The sequence below is a fragment of the Nerophis ophidion genome, linkage group LG01, assembly GCF_033978795.1.
Source record: "Nerophis ophidion isolate RoL-2023_Sa linkage group LG01, RoL_Noph_v1.0, whole genome shotgun sequence".
Lineage (NCBI taxonomy): Eukaryota > Metazoa > Chordata > Actinopteri > Syngnathiformes > Syngnathidae > Nerophis > Nerophis ophidion.
In genome coordinates this window covers 5,762,834-5,780,978 of record NC_084611.1, presented here as the reverse complement: position 1 = coordinate 5,780,978, position 18,145 = coordinate 5,762,834, and the positions used below count along the sequence as shown (strand labels likewise).

General features: G+C 39.0%; 2 protein-coding genes across 8 annotated transcripts in view; one reads left to right on the top strand and one right to left on the bottom strand.

Moving 5' to 3' along the window:
* The window catches only part of LOC133553184 (zinc finger protein OZF-like), an 839,429-nt gene that overhangs the window by 392,594 nt on the left and 428,690 nt on the right, over nt 1–18,145 (top strand). The window lies entirely within an intron of this gene.
* LOC133558483 (zinc finger protein OZF-like) overlaps nt 1–18,145 on the bottom strand; it is a 135,692-nt gene that overhangs the window by 55,002 nt on the left and 62,545 nt on the right. For 3 of the 7 annotated variants that reach the window (XM_061911633.1, XM_061910008.1, XM_061912336.1), the window contains exon 1: nt 1,279–1,593. Coding sequence is in view for 6 of the 7 variants with exons in the window: in XM_061910008.1 (XP_061765992.1) it covers nt 1,279–1,375 (97 nt within the window). In the remaining variant the exon portion in view is untranslated. Of the gene's footprint in view, nt 1–1,278; nt 1,594–5,248; nt 5,405–17,308 lie in introns of those variants that run through there. The other 4 variants (XM_061910844.1, XM_061913182.1, XM_061914013.1 and 1 more) reach the window with 3 other exon arrangements.

Sequence of the window (18,145 nt, the reverse complement as noted above, 5' to 3'; positions counted from 1 at the left end):
GAAATGGATATTTAAATTTTTCTGAATTCGTTTTATTGAATATTCGTGTCGGGCTTCACGGTGGCAGAAGGGTTAGTGCGTCTGCCTCACAATACAAAGGTCCTGCAGTCCTGGGTTCAAATCCAGGCTCGGGATCTTCCTGTGTGGAGTTTGCATGTTCTCCCCGTGAATGCGTGGGTTCCCTCCGGGTACTCCGGCTTCCTCCCACTTCCAAAGACATGCACCTGGGGATAGGCCCCTCCCACTTCCAAAGACATGCACCTGGGGATAGGCCCCTCCCACCTCCAAAGACATGCACCTGGGGATAGGTTGATTGGCAACACTAAATTGGCCCTAGTGTGTGAATGTGAGTGTGAATGTTGTCCGTCTATCTGTGTTGGCCCTGCGATGAGGTGGCGACTTGTCCAGGGTGTACCCCGCCTTCCGCCCGATTGTAGCTGAGATAGGCGCCAGCGCCCCCCGCGACCCCAAAAAGGGAATAAGCGGTAGAAAATGGATGGATGGATGGAATATTCGTGTCATACCCTTATGAAAGTTGTATTTGGAATTTGGGGCTTTGTTTAACCCGACACACTTTTTTAACATAAACTGTGTCAGTAAAACATATTCCAAACCACCACCAAAGAAATTCAATACAACTTTTTTTTAGAAAAACAACATGAGAACTAGAAAGAAATACAAATATTTAAAGGGGCTCAAAAGTTTGTAATTTGCTATCAGTCATATTTTTTAAACCAAAAATATAACAAAAACACTACCAACTATCTTATTTTATCATTAGTGTTTGAACACAGCAAACATGTTTTAATGTCCATCCATCCATCCATTTTCTACCGCTTATTCCCTTTCGGGGTCACGGGGGGCGCTGGCGCCTATCTCAGCTACAATCGGGCGGAAGGCAGGGTACACCCTGGACAAGTCGCCACCTCATCGCATGTTTTAATGTATTGTTGTTTATGTTTTATTGTCTTGTTGTTTATGAGCTGCAGTCCTCAGCAGGTTGATGTAGACATGTGGTCCAGTCTTCTCTTCACACACTGCACATCTCTTACTCTTCCACAACATCTCTTCTTTCACATCATTATTTATTTTGCTCTTCCACTTTCTTCATTTGACTTTTGCATTCTTTCATCTCCTCTGATGTGAACTCCACTGCCTTCTTCAAGCTAACAATCATGGCGGCTCTTTCTTTACATTCTTCAACAAAGTCGGCTAATTTCTATTTTAAGGGCTTGAAATTCAAATAGCTTTCAAATGACAAAACGTCAAGTCACTCACCTTCATCTGTAGTTTTGGTCTTTATCTCCGTTGGTGATTTGCTGGAATGTTCTCTTTGACATGACGTCGCCATCTTAGCATAGCAGTAGTCGTCCATCTTCTATCACGTCTTCAATCTTCACTTCAGATATCGCTCCAAACTCAATGCAAGTTTCGTGGCTTTAGAAAACACGACTTGAGATAAGTGTTGCTATATTTGCTGTGAATCATATGACTTTAAGATCGTCAATACTAAAATTCTCCGAGCGACCATAGCATGCGGTCTTCGTCTTTTTGTTTCGCTTCAAGTACATTTGCGCATGCGCTAGAAGTCCTCGTCTTCCGTTTCCTACTCCACAACAGTTTTTTTTTCAAAATAAAGGCAATTTAATTTTGTTTTAAAACAATGGTTGGCAAAAATATCTAACATCGAATACTAGACAACAACTCTTTGAAAAAAAAAAGAAAAAAAAAAAAAATATATATATATATATATATATATATATATACGCTGTTCGTGTGTAGTACTCTGCGTTTATTCAATGACATGAGACACGGTGCTGGTTCAACTTCTGACATTCACTTTATTCCTGTATGACAGTGACATGAGACACAATATGAGTGCAATGGTCATCTCCTCTCCACATAACTCCTCTCACAGTGAGGAACGGCGCGGACTGGCGGGCAAGGCAGCTACGCATCGTCATATCCTCAAACTTTCAAAATAAAAGCTCAGATTTGTAAGAATAAAGGAAATAGAAAAATAAATCCACAAAAACTTGAACTATATTACTGACAATCCACATTTAAAGTAAAAAGAAACTTAAACACATAATGTGATGGATTTTGGTGAAATTAATAACAACAATATAAAATAAAACAAAAATACCGTAATATGCTGTTTCCTTTTTGTATCGGTTATATATATATGATTCAACTGATTGTGGGTTGAAAATGATTTGCAAATCATTGTATTCTGTTTATATTTACATCTAACACAATTTCCCAACTCATGGAAACAGGGTTTGTAAAAACCAGCAGTAAATCACACACTGTTCACTTTCTTTACATTTGCAAAGAAGACAATCATTTTCACAGAACTACAAATCCCGTTTCCATATGAGTTGGGAAATTGTGTTAGATGTAAATATAAACGGAATACAATGATTTGCAAATCATTTTCAACCCATAATCAGTTGAATATGCTACAAAGACAACATATTTGGTGTTAAAACTGATAAACTTTTTTTGTGTGCAAATAATCATTAACTTTAGAATTTGATGCCAGCAACACGTGACAAAGAAGTTGGGAAAGGTGGCAATAAATACTGATAAAGTGTAGGAATGCTCATCAAACACTTATTTGGAGCATCCCACAAGTGTGCAGGCTAATTGGGAACAGGTGGGTGCCATGATTGGGTAAAAAACCGCTTCCATGAAATGCTAAGTCATTCACAAACAAGGATGGGGCGAGGGTCACTAATTTGTAAGCAAATTGTCAAACAGTTTTAGAACAACATTTCTCAACGAGCTATTGCAGGGAATTTAGGGATTTTACCATCTACGCTCCGTAAAATCAGCAAAAGGTTCAGCGAATCAGGAGAAATCACTGCAAGTAAGTGATGATATTACAGACCTTTGATCCCTCAGGCGGTACTGCACCAAAAACCAACATCAGTGTGTAAAGGATATCACCACGTGGGCTCAGGAACACTTCATAAAACCACTGTCAGTAACTACAGTTGGTCGCTACATCTGTAAGTGCAAGTTAAAACTCTACTATGCAAAGCGAAAGCCATTTACTAACAACATCCAAGGAACCCCGTTGGCTTCGCTGGGCCCGAGCTCATCTAAGATGGACTGATGCAAAGTGGAAAAGTGTTCCTTGGTCAGACAAGTCCACATTTAAAATTATATTTGGAAACTGTGGACGTGGTGTCCTCCGGAACAAAGAGGAAAATAACCATATGGATTGTTATAGGCACAAGGTTCAAAAGCCAGCATCTGGGATGGTATGTGGGTGTATTAGTGCCCAAGGCATGGGTAACTTACACGTCTGTGAAGGCACCATTAATGCTGAAATGTCCATACAGGTTTTGGAGCAACATATGTTGTCATCCAAGCAACGTTATCATGGACGCCCCTGCTTATTTCAGCAAAACAATGCCAAGCCACATGTTACAACAGCGTGGCTTCGTAGTAAAAGAGTGTGGGTACTATCCTGGCCCGCCTGCAGTCCATACATGTCTCCCATGGAAAATGTGTGGCGCATTATGAAGCCTAAAATACGACAACAAGACCCCGGACTGTTGAACGACTGAAGCTCTACATCAAGCAAGAATGGTAAATAATTCCACTTTCAAAGCTTCAACAATAAGTTTCCTCAGTACCCAAACGTTTATTGAGTGTTGTTAAAAGAAAATGTGATGTAACACAGTGGTGAACATGCCCTTTCCCAACTACTTTGGAACATGTTGCAGCCATTAAATTTTAGGTTAATTATTATTTGCAAAAACAAATAAGGTTTATGAGTTTGAACATCAAATATCTTGTCTTTGTAGTGCATTCAACTGAATATGGGTTGAAAAGGATTTTCAAATCATTGTATTCTGTTTATATTTACATCTAACACAATGTCCCAACTCGTATGGAAACAGGGTTTGTATATCAGTGTGCAGTGTCTCATGCTGCATTTGAAGTGGGGTTATTGATTGCTTATTTTACTCCTCTTTTACTTTGGGTGGAGGGGGAGGAGTCACAGCCCCGCTTTACCGTGTACCTCTTGCTTGGTATACTTGCTCGCCTCGGTATATACTATTTACTTGCCTAACAGAATTGCTATTGCGACATCCAGTGGACTCGATTAGAACAGCAGTTTCTTTCATTACAAAATGCAGCTGAATTTTAAACTTCGCAAAATGATATCGTGGGCAGGATTGAACCTGTTAGGCCTGAATGTCGAGGGAGGTGGGTGTTAATTGTTCATATGTCTCTGATTTGCACATCAATCAGTCTGAAGAGTAAAAGTTGGCACTTAGTTATGCAAACAGTTACCCAGCATCACTTATGCGTCAACATCAGATTTGATACATCTCAACTTTGCAGTGAAAAAGAATGTAGTGCAGGTTTTTGAGCGTGCACAAACTTGACACATGAGGCCCCAGGTCCCTGGACTGAAGAAGGAGTAACCAAGCACTTGAAGCATCATCTATCTTACTGTTCAGGAAGGTTTCAGATACAGAGAAGACATGGGGTCATGAGTGGATAAGATTATGCTTCAAACAATCCAAGTTTGTATGAATACCTCAGATATTAGTGAAAGAAGCAGTGAGGAGGTCCTGGGTAGGGTGGATGTCGCCACATATGAGCAACAGACCACAAACTAAACAGCTAATTGCTTATTTCCCTTGTGTGTTCTTGTGTGTTTTACTGCGTCTGCTTTATGTTGGAACCTTTTACAGCACACCAAACAACTAAATCTTTTTCACCTGTGTGTGTTCTCATGTGTCTAGTCAAATGGCTCTTATCAGAAAAGCTTTTGCTACAAACTGAACACTTAAATGGTTTTTCACCTGTGTTTGTTCTCATGTGTAGAGTCAAAATGCTTTTTTGAGTAAAGCTTTTGCCACAAACTAAACAATTATATGGGTTTTCACCTGTGCATGTTGTCATGTGTTTCATCAAAATCACATTTTGAAAAAAGCTTTTGTCACAAGCTGAACAATTAAATGTTCTTTCACCTGTGTGTTTTCTCATGTGTCGAGTCAAAGAGCTATTTTGAGAAAAGCTTTTCCCACAAACTGAACAATTAAATGGTTTTTCACCTGTGTGTGTTCTTATGTGTCGAGTCAAATAGCTATTTCGAAAAAAGCTTTTGCCACAAACTGAACAATTCCATGTTTTTTCTCCTGTGTTGTTTTCATGTGTCCAGTGAATTGGCTATTTTTAGTAAAACTTTCAGCACAAACTGAGCAGCTCAAACATTTTTCACCTCTCTTCTTTGTAGAGCATTCAGAGTGTTTGTTGTCAGTGTGAGTCCTCATATCACCTTCACAGTCTGTATCGCTGCTCAAAGTTACTTCAACCTCGTCTTCAGCCTCACTCTCTGATAGTGGAGCTAAGAGGTTGTCTACTTGTGGTTTCTCTTCATCAACAGAGACAACAGTCAGTGGAAACTTGGTGTAATCAGCTTCCTCTCGTCCTAGAAGACACTCTCCCTCCTGAGTGATGCAGAGTTCCTCCTCTTCCTTTTTAATGCAGGGTGGTTGTGGAGTCTCCTGCTTCAAAGTGGAGCTCCCCCCTGACTGAGGGGAAACTTCTTCTGGATTACCCATCAGCTGCTGGACGTCTGCAAGACACAAACAATAAAAACACACTTTCTTCTATGTACTGTATGTGTGTGTAGTAGGCAAGGGATAAGTTTTGATTTTGAGATTGGTGGGGACACAAAAGTGCTCTAAGGCAGCACTCTGAAAGTTTACTTTTTTTTTTTTTTTTTTTTACATTAGCAATCATAATTTCACGTCATGCAGATGTTATGGAGTAAAGCAACTAAAATGAAAGCAAAGGAGACAACTTGGAAGAGTTCTCATCTTTACTCTTTAGTGTAGTGCAAGTGTGCATCATACTGTCAATGAACATAGCCTACTGTCCATCAACAACATCAGAAATAAATTCATGCAATACAACATTGTAAATAAACATAAATGAACTGTAATAATCTTTTCCCCAACTTGTGTTTAAATCACTCACAATTTTTCCCTTCCTCTACTTCTTTCTATTGCTGCTTTTGTACTGTAAATATGTTACATGAAACTAAAAAAATTTCAAAAAATAAAACGGAAAGGTGAAATCCGGCGATCTGATTGGCTGTTATCCGTGGTTTAAATATTGAGCACGGCTACTATTCTAAAGCCTTATCACAGCGTAGGCTATCACTCCGCCTGAGGCACGCATGACTGGTATGAATGGAAGTTGTTGTCATGTATCCATGACAACGGACTGTTGCAGTCCGTAGAAAAAGACAGCTGAAGTTTTTACGATGTTAAAAAACGGACTAAAGTAGTTGAATTCACATGTTTAAGGTTAACTTTCACCTCGGGGTAGGGTTGACAATGGTAGAGGGGACTGAGCATTGACTTTCACCCGAAAAAAAGCGGAGGAAAAGACGAGATGCAGTGCTAATTTGGAGCTAACGTCTGGATAGGTGGGACTGTTTTTTCCACAGTGAGGAGTGACAGCAGGGACAGCCAATCACACGTAAATGAAATGAAATGAAAGCGGCAACCAATCAGGGAGCGATATTTAGGTTAGAGGCGGGACTTCTAGCAGAGACCGACATTTAACCCTTTCTGTGCCATAATCATTGACTAAACATTATGGGCAGCGCTTGTATTGATAGTGACTACACAGTAGCGGCTGGATATTGGTAGGGACGTGTCCCTAGCGTCCCTACCCAATTCTACGCCCTTGGTAGACGGGTTGTACAGTATACTGCTACAAATAAAGAATTGTGGTACTAATCAATTGACATCGGTACTATGGCATAGGGCTGGGCGATATATGGCGGGTTTGTCTCTGTGCCATATAGAAAATGACTACATGGTGATATTGGAGTTTCTCACACAGTTGTTTTTAGCTGCTGACATTACACTACAAGCTTTTCTCAGTCTTTCTTGTCTCTCCTCACAGACAGCAAGCGCGCCTTCTTACATACGTCACATACTGTCACGTCATACGCCACATACGTATACACCCTCGCGGAGCAGAGAGGTAGCTGCATGGGTAACGTTAGCTGTGGTGCGAGTGGTAATACGAGAGAAAGAACGTGCCAATCTGGTAACAAATGAAGGAAGAATTAATTCCCAAGAAAAACAGCAGGGGGTCCATCATCTGGCGGTGGTTTGGCTTCAAGCGGGAATATGTCGAACAGACAACCGCAATTTGTTAAGTGTGGGGCAAAAGCGTAGCTACAAAAAATAGCAGCACTGCTAATATGTAGCATTATTTGAAAAGTCACCTGCTAAAGAATGAAGAGTGCTTACTCCGCATGTCAACATCTGCGGCCGGTGCCACAACAACAAAATGCTGAGGCAGACATTTCCACATCAACACCGTATGAAAAAAATAGTCAACAACAGGAGATAACGTCCACAGGAACCTACCACATAGTGAAGGAAATGCACTATTTGATTTCCTGTTATGCAGCTCATTCTTATTTGACACTTTTTGAAATATCTTGTGTGACATCATGCACAAAAGTGCACTTTATTTGTTTTAAACTATTGCAGTGGCGTTCTGTACAAAAAATCACTTCGATTTAGTGTTGTTTTGATATGTCATCTTAGTGACATCATGCACAAAAGTGCACTCAAAGCTTGTTTTAAAATGTCTCTGACAATCTTGCCCTTTCTGTTGTGGAAATGACATGAATGTTTGTGTCACTGCTTAATAACTGTTTCATAAATACACTTTTAGTTGTGGTTTCCATCTCTGCATGAAAGTTTAAAAGTAGCATATATTAATGCAGTATGAAGAAGAATGTTTGAATGTAGACACATAGAATCATCATACTGCTGTGATTATATGCATCAAGTGTTCATTCAAGGCTAAGGCAAAATATGAAAATATATATGGTGTATCGTCACATGGCTTAAAAATATCCAGATATTAAAAAAAAGGCCATATCGCCAAGGTTTTTGTACGGTGTCCTTGATTGCCCAGAAAGGAACCTTATAAGTACAATTTATTATTATTATGACCTCCAGTCCTCTGCAGGTTGATGTAGACATGTGGTCCAGTCTTCTCTTCACAAACTGCACATCTCTTACTCTTCCACAACATCTCTTCTTTCACATCATTATTTTCTTTACACTAGCGCTTCTTTTGCTCTTCCACTTTCTTCATTTGGATTTTGCATTCTTTCATCTCCTCTGATGTGAACTCCACTGCCTTCTTCAAGCTAACAATCATGGCAGCTCTTTCTTTACATTTTTCAACAATTTTAAGGGCTTGAAATTCAAATATCAAATGACAAAACTTCAAGTCACTCACCTTTATCTTTCGGCTTTATCTCCGTTGGTGATTTGCTGATAGTTGGTGCACATTTTCAACATTACAGCATTTCATCCTTTGGATATTTTCTCCTCTTGACTTTTATCAGTAATATCCTCATTGAAGGATGACTTGTACTCGACCTCAGACCAACTGCACTCAGTGAGGAAACAAAGACGCTGACATAAATATTGCTCTTATTGCAACCATAGACAGTAGAACACTTCTACTTTCACTTTTGTACACTGACTTTAGTTATCTGCTGCACTGACAAGATGTCGCGTGTTGACGACTGGAGCCAAACTGCAAGTGGGCGGGACGGGTAAAATCATGGCATGATAACTGAAAAATACGACTTTGACAATTTCAGATAGTTTTCTTTATTGTACTTCAGCCCAAAAAAGAACAAGCACATTCTGAAAATGTACATATCACAAATAATCCTCTTGACAAAACACTTCAAGTTAGTTCAACATTTTGAGGAAAAGATTGCAGAATTTCAAAAACACCTTAAAAAACACAATGAACTTGGACTTAAACTCAGTGTTTCTACAAAGCAATTAACAACCCATCTAGGATTGAACTCAAGACAAAATAAGGCATGATAAAAACTATTCTGTTTTATCAACCTCATGTCATTTCCACATACTATTCCTGTTAGACATAATGTGTATTGATAGAAAAATAAAAGCTGTGCAATGTGTGAACAATTTCAACAAAGCACAATTAAAAAGTTGAAAGACTGACAGTATAGCAGTAAATCACACACTGTTCACTTTCTTTACATTTGCACAGAAGACAATCATTTTCACAGAACTATATCAGTGTGCAGTGTCTCATGCTGCATTTGAAGTGGGGTTACTGATTGATTATTTTACTCCTCTTTTACGTTGGGTGGAGGGGGAGGAGTCACAGCCCCGCTTTACCGTGTACCTCTTGCTTGGTATACTTGCTATGCTATTTGCTTGCCTAACATAATTGTTATTGCAACATCCAGAGGACACAATAAGAACAGCAGTTTCTTTCATTAAAAAATAGAGCTGACTTTTAAACTTCACAAACTCATCTCGCGGGCCGGATTGAACCTGTTATGCCCGAATGTCGAAGGAAGTGGGGGTTAGGTTGTGGGTGTTAATTGTTCATATGTCTCTGATTTGCACATCAATCAGTCTGAGGAGTAAATGTTGGCAGTTTGTTATGCAAACAGTTACCCAGCATCCCAACATCAATTTTGATACATCTCAACTTTGCAGTGAAAAAGGGTGTAGTGCAGGTTTTTGACCTTGTACACAAACTTGACACATGAGGCCCCAGGTCTCTGGACTGAAGAAGGAGTAACCAAGCACTTGAAGCATCATCTATCTTACTGTTCAGGAAGGTTTCCGATACAGAGAAGACATGGAGTCATGAGTGGATAAGATTATGCTCCAAATAATCCAAGTTTGTATGAATACCTCAGATATTTGTGAAAGAAGCAGTGAGGAGGTCCTGGGTAGGGTGGATGTCGCCACATATGAGCAACATACCACAAATTAAACAGCTAATTGGCTATTTTCCCTTGTGTGTTCTCATGTGTTTTACTGCAGCTGCTTTGTGTCGAAACTTTTGACCGCAAACTGAACAACTAAATGGTTTTTCACCTGTGTGCGTTCTCATGTGTTGAGTCACATGGCTATTTTGAGAAATACTTTTGCCACAAACTGAACAACTAAATGTTTTTTCACCTGTGTGTGTTCTCATGTGTTCAGTCAAGAGAAAATTTCGAGAAAATATTTTGCCACAAACTGAACAAATACATGTTATTTCTCCAGTGTGTGTTCTCATGTGTCGAGTCAATATGCTCCTAATAGAAAAGCTTTTGCCACAAACTGAACACTTATATGGTTTTTCACCCGTGTGTGTTCTCATGTGTTCAGTCAGACCACAATTTCGAGAAAAGCTTTCGCCACAAACTGAACAACTGAACGGTTTTTCACCTGTGTGTGTTCTCATGTGTTCAGTCAAAACACAATTTCGAGAAAAGCTTTTGCCACAAACTGAACAACTGAATGGTTTTTCACCTGTGTGTGTTCTCATGTGTCGAATCAAACGGCACTTTTTAGTAAAAGTTTTAGCACAAACTGAGCAGCTCAGACATGTTTCACCTCTCTTCTTTGTAGAGCATTCAGAGTGTTTGTTGTCAGTGTGAGTCCTCATATCACCTTCACAGTCTGTATCGCTGCTCAAAGTTACTTCAACCTCCTCTTCAGCCTCACTACCTGATAGTGGAGCTAAGAGGTTGTCTACTTGTGGTTTCTCTTCATCATCTTCAATCTTCACAGAGACAATAGTCAGTGGCAACTTGGTGTAATCAGCTTCCTCTCGTCCTAGAAGACACTCTCCCTCCTGAGTGATGCAGAGTTCCTCCTCTTCCTTTTTAATGCAGGGTGGTTGTGGAGTCTCCTGCTTCAAAGTGGAGCTCCCCCCTGACTGAGGGGAAACTTCTTCTGGATTACCCATCAGCTGCTGGACGTCTGCAAGACACAAACAACAAAAACACACTTTCTTCTATGTACTGTATGTGTGTGTAGTAGTGTTGTACAGTATACCGCTACCAATAAAGTATTGTGGCACTAATCAATTGAAGTCGGTATTACACCACCTTTGAAAAGTACTGGTACCGTTCTTTCATCTGAATGCCGCTGTGTGGCGGTGACTAGAGAGCCGAGGCGCATGATGTTGAGTGTGTCAAAACGCACACACAAAGTGCATACAAGCAATAACATCGTGGAGAGGAAGAAAGGCAACAAAGGACAATTCTACTGGTTAATAAAGAGGGTGTGTTGATAATGACAGGTTCTGGGACGGTATAGCTCGGTTGGTAGAGAGGCCTTCCCAGCAACTTGAGGGTTGTAGGTTCGATCCCCGCTTCCGCCATCCTAGTCACTGCCATTGTGTCCTTGGGCACAATGTAACTTAGATATTGGGTTTCACTATGTAAAGCGCTTTGAGTCACTAGAGAAAAAGCGCTATATAAATATAATTCACTTCACTTCACTAGAACATGTTTAAATGCAGCAATGGTTTGAATACTAAATAGGTGAAAAAATCTAGAAAGGCCAGTGCAGGGTTTTTTGACTCGAGGGTTACAATTAGCTGAAATATTATTTCCAAGGGTTGAGGGGGCTGTATATATATATATATATATGTATATATATATACGTGTATATATATATATATATATATATATATATATATATACATACACGTATATATACGTATATATACATATATATATACGTGTGTATATGTATATATATATGTATATATATATATATATGTATATATACATATATATATATATATATATATATATATATATATATATATATATATATATATATATATTTATTAGGGGTGTAACGGTACACAAACATTTTGGTTCGGTACATACCTCGGTTTAGAGGTCACGGTTCGGTTCATTTTCGGTACAGTAAGAAAACAACAAAATATAAATTTTCTGGTTATTTACTTACCAAATTTGTAAACAATGGCTTTATCCTTTTAACATTGGGAACACTATAATAATTCTGGCCACGTTAATCCTCATTAAGCTGCCTCAAGTTGTTGCTTGGATGAATAAAATGACACAACTTTTCTTCAACATATAAAAAGTGCAACATTAAACAGTTTCAAGTCAACTCATCATGCTAATTTATTACAGCATTGGGGAAGCCTGTTGTTGATTTTTTATTATGTAAATGTTATATTTTTATCAACATGTGATAGCAGGGACCCTGCCATTCAAAACTAGGCTGCTACATTACTAATGATTAATGTAACTATAGCTGAAAAATAGTATATTAGCAATAGGAGAGACTATTCATCCCTGAACACTATGGAGTTCATGTAGGCTTTATGATGCACTGACATTATTATATACACCATCACAGACAGAAACTCTTCATTTAACATAATGTCCTTTTTTGCTGCTTCAACACAGCTCAATCAGCACTGTCCGTAACGCACGCACGCACATGCACACACCGCAAAATTAGCTACCGTTACGCTAAAAGCAAACTAGCATTCACCTCAACCCAGGACTGCGAGTGAACTGACTTAGAAGTGTTTAGTATAACTTGGGGAGAGTCTGTTGCTCACCTGCTAAACACCTATCTGCTCTACGCTGAAGCGCTGACTAGATGCGCTCTGAATACGCACTGCCAATTGGCTTGTTATCGCTACGGTTGTAACCAATCAGATGGTTGTGTGGGAGGGACAATGCAGGGTGCTGTACAGGAGACAGAGGCAGAACGGAGCGGAGCAGCTTGTTAAGACTTAAGCTTAGGCGGCTACTTCATATGTTCGTGTGGAACTCGTTCGGTACTCCTCCACACCGAACCGGAACCCCCGTACCGAAACGGTTCAATACAAATACACGTACCGTTACACCCCTAATATATATATATATATATATTAGGGGTGTATTAGGGATATATATATATATCAGTGTTTCCCACAGGTCAGGCATCTATTTGTGGTGGTGTGGTCGGGGGGGGGGGGGGGGGGGGGGGGGGGTTATTGATGGGGGGTGGCAGCGGTGGCGATGACCAAGAAGAACGCGGAGTTGGAATATAATTACAACACTTTATGTACATATTTATATACATATTTATATAATATTTACATATTTATATAATATGTAACTACAAGCTCCATTCACAGACAGAGTCCCATTGCTTTTATGAGCGGTCGAGCGAGTCGAAAGCCGAAAAAAAAAAAAAAAAAAATAATAATAATAATAATTTATTATATATATACACATATATTTTTTTATTTGTGGCGGCCGTAATTCTTTCGTGGTGGGCCGCCACAAATAAATGAATGTGTGGGAAACCCTGTATTTATATATATATATATATATATATATATATATATATATATATATATATATATATATATATATATATATATATATTAGGAATGTAACGGTACACAAAAATTTCGGTTGGGTACGTACCTCGGTTCAGAGGTCAAGGTCCGGTTCATTTTTGGTACAGTAAGAAAAAAGCAAAATATACATTTTTTTGATTATTTATTTAACAAATCTTCCACCAAAAAATATTTTTCTTAGTGGAATATTTGATGTGAAGTAATGGGAAACTTGGATTGGTCAATAATTCATAATAACATTGATTTTGATTGACTATTATGTTTTGAGCAATGACAGTTTGAAAGAAAAAACAGCTTTGTTTTATTAGTCAATGTTGCAACTTTTTCTAAAGTTAAGCTTTTTTATTTCACTTTTGTTTATGTTTTTGTTTATTTTAATAGTATTTTTAGAATGTGTCGTGGGTCTTTAAAACATTAGCTGTGTGCCTCAAATGGCCTCCGGGGCACACTTTTGACACCCCTGCTATAGATAATAAAACATGTAATCTGATTAATCAAAGGATAAAAAGCAGAGCCTGGCGACGCATGTCTCTGCCCCACCCTCACGAATATTAACGCTGCGCGCACCACTTTTTTTTTTAGTTTTTAACCCCTTCTTAACCCTGAACGTACATTGAAAATACACGCAACCATAACTTAAAATGCCGAGGCATTTAAGAAAGTCCACCTGGACAGCCCCGCAAAGAGGACATATCCGTGAAAAGAGGAGGTGTGGTCAGTCTATCATAGCCCAGCCGTTGCTAGCATGCCGTGTGTTGTTGTTTTTTTGATTGATTGAAACTTTTAAATAAATAAATAAATAAATGGGTTGTACTTGTATAGCGCTTTTCTACCTTCAAGGTACTCAAAGCGCTTTGACACTACTTCCACATTTACCCATTCACACACACATTCACACACTGATGGAGGGAGCTGCCAAGCAAGGCGCCAACCAGCACCCATCAGGAGCAAGGGTGAAGTGTCTTGCTCAGGACACAACGGACGTGACGAGGTTGGTACTAGGTGGGATTTGAACCAGGGACGCTCGGGTTGCGCTCGGCCACTCTACCCACTGCGCCATGCCGTCCCATTATTAGTAGATTGCACAGTACAATCAATCAATCAATCAATCAATGTTTACTTATATAGCCCTAAATCACTAGTGTCTCAAAGGGCTGCACAAACCACAACACAAACCACTACGACATCCTCGGTAGGCCCACATAAGGGCAAGGAAAACTCACACCCAGTGGGACGTACAATTGACCACTAAATGGTAACACCCGAATAAGTTTTTCAACTTGTTTAAGTCGGGGTCCACGTAAATCAATTCATGGTGCCTCGGCGAACATTGTTTACAAAACGTGCGGTGCGCTACTTATATGTCCGTGTTGTTCGGTACACCTCCGAACCGAACCGAAACCCCCCTACCCAAACGGTTCAATACAAATACACGTACCGTTACACCCCTACTAATATATATATATATATATATATATATATATATATATATATATATATATATATATATATATATATATATATTATATATATATACACATATACGTGTATATATATATACACATATACGTGTATATATATATACATATACGTGTATATATATATATATATACACACGTATATATATATATATATATATATATACATACATACATATATATATATATATATATATATATATATATATATATACATACACATATGTGTGTGTATATGTATATATATATATATATATATATATATATATATATATATAAGGGGTGTGGGAAAAATCGATTCGAATACGAATCGAATAAAATACGTTGTGCGATTCAGAATCGATTCTCATTTTTTAGAAAACTCGATTTTTTTTTTTTTTTTAAATCAATCCAACAAACACTACACAGCAATACCATAACAATGCAACCCAATTCCAAAACCAAACCTGACCCAGCAACACTCAGAACTGCAATAAACAGAGCAATTGAGAGGAGACACAAACACCACACAGAACAAACCAAAAGTAGTGAAACAAAATGAATATTAGCAACAACAGTATCAATATTAGTTATCATTTCAGCATAGCAGTGATTAAAAACCCCCCATTGAAATTATCATTAGACATTTAAAAAAATAATAAAAAAGAACAATAGTGTCACAGTGGCTTACACTTGCATGGCATCTCATAAGCTTGACAACACACTGTGTCTAATATTTTCACAAAGATAAAATAAGTCATATTTTTGGTTTGATTAATAGTTAAAACACATTTACATTATTGCAATTAGTTGATAAAACATTGTCCTTTACAATTATAAAAGTTTTTAAACAAAATCTACTACTCTTCCAGCATGTCAGCAGACTGGGGTAGATCCTGCTGAAATCCGATGTATTGAATGAATACAGAGTCGTGTTGAATCGAAAAAAATCGATATATTATCGAATTGTCACCTCAACAATCGATATTGAATCGAATCGTGGGACACCCAAAGATTCGCAGCCCTAATATGTATATAAATCCATCATTCCATCCATTTTCTACCGCTTATTCCCTTTTTGGGGTCGCTGGCGCCTATCTCAGCTACAATCGGGCGGAAGGCGGGTTACACCCTGGACAAGTCGCCACCTCATCGCAGGGCCAACACAGATAAACAGACAACATTCACACTCACATTCACACACTAGGGACCATTTAGTGTTGCCAATCAACCTATCCCCAGGTGCATGTCTTTGGAAGTGGGAGGGGCCTATCCCCAGGTGCATGTCTTTGGAGGTGGGAGGGGCCTATCCCCAGGTGCATGTCTTTGGAGGTGGGAGGAAGCCGGAGTACCCGGAGGGAACCCACGCACTCACGGGGAGAACATGCAAATTCCACACAGGAAGATTCTGGGCCTGGGATTGAACCCAGGACTGCAGGACCTTCGTATTGTGAGGCAGACGCACTAACCCCTCCTCCACTGTCCTGCCCACATATATACATTATATATATATATATATCCATCTTCTTCCGCTTATCCGAGGTCCGAGGTTGGGTCGCGGGGGCAGCAGCCTAAGCAAGCGCCCTGACCAGATGCCCGATCCACCACATATGGAAGCCACGCAGCTGCCTCTTTGACAGGTGCACGAGGAACGACGCAAGTTCCGCTCATAACTACGGTATGAGCCGACTTATTACCACAATTTTCTCACCGAAACTTGCCGGTTGAACATGGTTCCCGAGAACCATGTTCGCTTGGCCGCTCTGTTCCATAGTAAAGCTTCACCTTCGGGAATGTAAACAAGGAAACACCGGCTGTGTTTGTGTTGATAAAGGCAGCTGCAATACACCGCTTCCCACCTACATCTTTCTTCTTTGACTCCTCCATTATTAAGTGAACGAATTGCAAAAGATTCAGCAACACAGATGTCCCCAATACTGTGTAATTATGCGATTAAAGCAGACTACTTATAGCTGGGATCGGGCTGGATAAAAAATGTCCGCTACAACCCGAGACGTCACGCGCACGCGTCATCATACTGACCTTTTCAACAAGATACTTTGCGCCAAATTTAAAATTGCAATTTAGTAAACTAAAAAGGCCGTATTGGCATGTGTTGCAATGTTAATATTTCATCATTGATATATAAACTATCAGACTGTGTGGCTTTCATTGGCCTTTCAGTGTTTACTTTCTACAATATTCTAATAAGGCGCATAAGCAAGAATACAAATGATTTTAAATCTTCCTTGGTAACTTTGAACTTCCAATTTAGAAGATCACAGTAATGAAATGATGTGTGTTGTTTATGAGCTGCAGTCCTCTGCAGGTTGATGTAGACATGTGGTCCAGTCTTCTCTTCACACACTGCACATCTCTTACTCTTCTCCAACATCTCTTCTTTCACATCATTATTTATGTTGCTCTTCCACTTTCCTCATTTGACTTTTGCATTCTTTCATCTCCTCTGATGTGAACTCCACTGCCTTCTTCAAGCTAACAATCATGGCGGCTTTTTCTTTACATTCTTCTACAAGGTCGGCTAATTTCACATTTTAAGGGCTTCAAATTCAAACATCTTTCAAATGACAAAACGTCAAGTCACTCACCTTCATCTGCAGTTTTGGTCTTTATCTCCGTTGGTGATTTGCTGGAATGTTCTCTTTGACATGACGTCGCCATCTTAGCATAGCAGTAGTCGTCCATCTTCTATCACGTCTTCAATCTTCACTTCAGATATCGCTCCAAACTCAATGCACGTTTCGTGGCTTTGGGAAACACGACTTGAGATAAGTGTTGCTATATTTGCTGCGAATCATATGACTTTGAGATCGTCAATTCGAAGGATCTCCGAGCAACCATAGCATGCGGTCCTTGTCTTTTTGCCTGGCTTCAAGTACATTTGCGCATGCGCTAGAAGTCCTCGACTTCCGTTTCCTACTCCACAACAGTTGTTTTTCAAAATGAAGGCATTTTAATCTTGTTTTAAAACAATGGTTTGCAAAAGTATCTAACATTAAATAATTTGAAACTACCTTTTGAAAATAAAAGATATGTATGTATACACACACACACACACACACACACACACACATATATATATATATATATATATATATGTATATATATATATTAGGGCTGTGAATCTGGGTGTCCCACGATTCGATTCAATATCGATTCTTGGGGTCACGATTCGATAATATAGATTTTTTCGATTCGATTCTTGATTCAAAAACGATATTTTTCCGATTCAAAACGATTCTGTATTCATTCAATACATAGGATTTCAGCAGGATCTACCCTAGTCTGCTGACATGCTAGCAGGGTAGTAGATTTAAAAAAAAAAAGCTTTTATAATTGTAAAGGACAATGTTTTATCAACTGATTGCAATAATGTAAATTTGTTTTAATTATTAAACGAACCAAAAATATGACTTATTTTATCT